The following is a 3176-nucleotide window of genomic DNA, read 5'->3' as shown; positions in this document are numbered from 1 at the left end:
TTAGTTGTAGTTACTGAGCTGTTTTCTCTTCAGGTGCGCAAGTGACAGAAGCCAGTCACCGAGTCGCTGAAGTTGCTGCTTGCACATGCATTTGAAAAGCTGAAGCCGGCAAAGAAGCCAGCTGAGTTCAAGGTGAAAGTCACAGGTACATGACCTTTCATGTGCTTTAACCCATTTATTTACTGACTTCCTGCATGTGCAGTTGATAAACAATTCGGATACGCTCATTTGAACAGCCTTCAGAATGGCAAACAAGTGGGTGTTTGAGGACCCCTTGCATCCTCCCACCAAGCCTGGCCATTCAAAGCGATTGGTCACATGGTGGAGGGACATGAACCTGGCCAAAGCATGCTTGGCCAAGCCTGGAAGCAAAGCGGCAAGTCTCTTTAAGTATGTTGACTCGCCCCAGGCACATGTGGTACGTTAGCGCATAACGCACACAAACACTTAGCGCATAACACACACAACTTCGTTCTCATCTTTTCTTGCAGGCTGCAAAGAAAAAGGCAAAGAAGAAAGAGTTCAAAGAACAGGATGGCAAACGGGACAGCAAATGGGACGGCGAACGGGATGGTGAACAGGACAGTGAACAGGATGGTGAATGGGACGGCAAATGGGACGGTGAACAGGATGGTGAACGGGATGGCGAACAAGACAAGAAGTGAGATACAACAAGTTTATTTGATGGTATCAAGGTATTTTCCATATCATCATTCCTCTTACGTATTTACTAACATTTGAAGTTGCAGGTGGATTTCAACTGGTGCGACATGCCTCATGTTCATAGCGAAGATGACAACGACAGCAACAAGGACGACGACAACGATATCAATAACAAGTACAACAACGACAACAGTGACAACGGCAACGGCAACGGCGAGGAAGCCAGCCAACCAGACACTCACCCAGAGGACGTTGCGTTGCCGCCAGCAAGAGTTGCTCGTGGCAACACAAGTTCACTGGTACGTTATTTCGCTATTTCTTTCCTCCAATTGAATGCTTTATTGACATAAACGTTTAGTCCACTCTGCAGGTTGTTATGAAGAACTCCTGCGGAGTTAAGCGTACAGGTCCAAGCACGTACGACGTGGTGCCGAAGAAGACGTGCACCAAGTCGGCCTCCAGCGGCTCTCGCGAGGATTTGGAGGACCAGGAATCTTCGCTTTGCAGCCAACTGGCGGCATGGCTAGCGTCGCCAGAGGGCTCGCCGCTGTTGCGTAAGCGCAAGCGTGATTCGTTGGTCGACGCCGAGACCACGACGCGACCCCAGCCTCCGGCCGACGCTGTTCTTTGTACGAAAAAACAACGAACTACGTCTGCATCGACCCAGGAGCGGTCGACTCAAGGGGATGACCAGGCCGCGAGTGCTGCAAAGCAACTCACGCGCCTGGCCAATACGCAGCCCGGCGCCCAGCAGCCTCGCCAAGATCCGGACGAGCCGACCGAGGCCGAGATTGACTCGGTCTGCGAGCACTCGGCCCCTAGGAAGAGCGGGCGGAAGCGGGTGCTGACCGAACGCGCACTCGAACACGCCCAGCAATCACCTGCCCCTGCCCGCGTCAACGACGGTACATCTTTCTTTGCTTCATATCTCATTGAATTCATCACTCACAGTTCCTCTGCAATTGTAGTAAATTGTGAATGGTTAGTCTCACTCACAACCTCTGGGCTTCCTCGGAACGGCATCACGCGTCACCCGGCAGACCTGAAGGTGGTCGACGGGGACAAGCTCCGCCAGCGGATTAGCAATCTGCCCGCCTGGGCTGTTCCTCCGCCTGCAGCCCTAGAGGCTGCGATCAGATCCGTAACGGGCGCGGACGACTTAGAGTGGGACCCCATGGCGAATGGAACCATTGCGCTCAAGTTCGATACGGAGCAAGTCTGGATGGCCCGCCGGAACATCAAGATCTACATCGCCTACAGGCCTAGTACGCCAACGCCACAGTACATGCGTATTCACTAACTCCGCGTTGTGCAGAGTGATCGAGCGGGGACGGCGGACGGCGGACGGCGGACGGTGGACGGCGGACGGCGGACGGCGGACGGCGATGTACGGCAGCAGCTACGGCGGACGGCGGACGGCGAACAACAGCCAGGCTAGAGGGCGGACCACAACACTTTGCTGTAATGTGTGTATTGAATATATGCGACACCAACAAAATCACCTTCTTCCCACCTCGAAGGCATGGTTGTTGTGGTCATGTCCACCTCGCGATGTGCTTCTCTCTCGTTCCCACCTCGAGGTGTTCCCAAGGTGGACTTGAAGATGGTGTGTTCGATCTTCTGTCCACCTAGGTGCACCCGAGGTGGACTTGAAGATGGCACGTTCCGTCTTCTGTCCACCTAGGTGCACCCGAGGTGGACGGGAGTGATGGAATGTTCCATCTTTTGCCCACCAAGGCGAGCTGGTTCGTCTCTGGGTCACCTTTTTGGGCGGGAAAAGGTGGAATCGCCTGTCTTGGTGGCCAAAACCAGCTTTCGCCCATCAACCATCCTGGCAGTGTTGCTCCAGAGCCTCCGCGCCGACGGATGTCCGTGGGACAAGTCCACCACCTCTGCCGCGGCCGCGGCGGGCCAGCTCGGCGTGCTCAAGTGGGCACTGGCCAACGGGTGTCTCCTCGCCGAGCCCATCTGCAACGAGACCGCAGCGGCCGGCCAACTGGCGGTGCTCCAGCACCGCACCTGCGCGCCATCGGTTGCCCGTGGAGCAAGTGGACCTGCGCCAAGGCCGCCCAGGGTGGCCACCTCGAGCTTCTGCAGTGGGCGCGGGCCAACGGGTGTCCGTGGGACCAGATGACGTGCGCGCTGGCGGCTGAGGGCGGTCACATGGAAGTTCTGCAGTGGGCGCGCGACAACGGGTGCCAGTGGGACCGGGGCACCTGCCTGCGTGCGGCCGGCGGCGGCCAGCTAGAGGTGCTCCAGTGGGCGCGGGCCGGCGGTTGTGCGTGGGACGAATGGGCGCCAGCGCTGGCGGCCGGCGGCGGCCACCTTGAGGTCCTACAGTGGCTCCACGCCAATGGCTGCCCTTGGGACGCCAAAACCTGTGCATCGGCGGCCGAGGGGGGCCACCTGGACATACTTCAGTGGGCGCGGGCCAACGGGTGTCTGTGGGACGAGAAGACGTGCGCCAGTGCGGCCGATCAGGGCCAGCTGGAGGTGCTCCGTGGGCGAGCGCC

The 3176-nt window shown here is 57.9% G+C and overlaps 2 protein-coding genes across 2 annotated transcripts in view; both read left to right on the top strand.

Annotated features, from left to right (window-relative positions):
• Positions 1 to 331: 331 nt before the first annotated feature.
• On the top strand, positions 332 to 1963 carry ACA1_394400 (uncharacterized protein; the record flags this gene model as incomplete). The annotated part of the gene is made up of 5 exons (XM_004340679.1): positions 332 to 418; positions 492 to 661; positions 788 to 962; positions 1034 to 1568; positions 1704 to 1963. 5 exons carry the CDS (start codon positions 332 to 334, stop codon positions 1961 to 1963), a joined length of 1227 nt encoding a protein of 408 aa, XP_004340727.1.
• A 566-nt stretch (positions 1964 to 2529) lies between these two features.
• Positions 2530 to 3176, top strand: part of ACA1_394290 (uncharacterized protein) — a gene marked incomplete at both ends in the record, with an annotated part of 870 nt that continues 223 nt past the window's right edge. Inside the window, one exon of the mRNA XM_004340678.1 lies at positions 2530 to 3163. Within this exon, the coding sequence (XP_004340726.1) occupies positions 2530 to 3163 (634 nt within the window). The remainder of the gene's footprint in view (positions 3164 to 3176) is intronic.

This window comes from Acanthamoeba castellanii (assembly GCF_000313135.1).
Source record: "Acanthamoeba castellanii str. Neff unplaced genomic scaffold scf7180000084756, whole genome shotgun sequence".
In the NCBI taxonomy this organism is placed as follows: Eukaryota; Discosea; order Longamoebia; family Acanthamoebidae; genus Acanthamoeba; species Acanthamoeba castellanii.
This window is presented reverse-complemented; position numbering and strand designations above follow the sequence as displayed.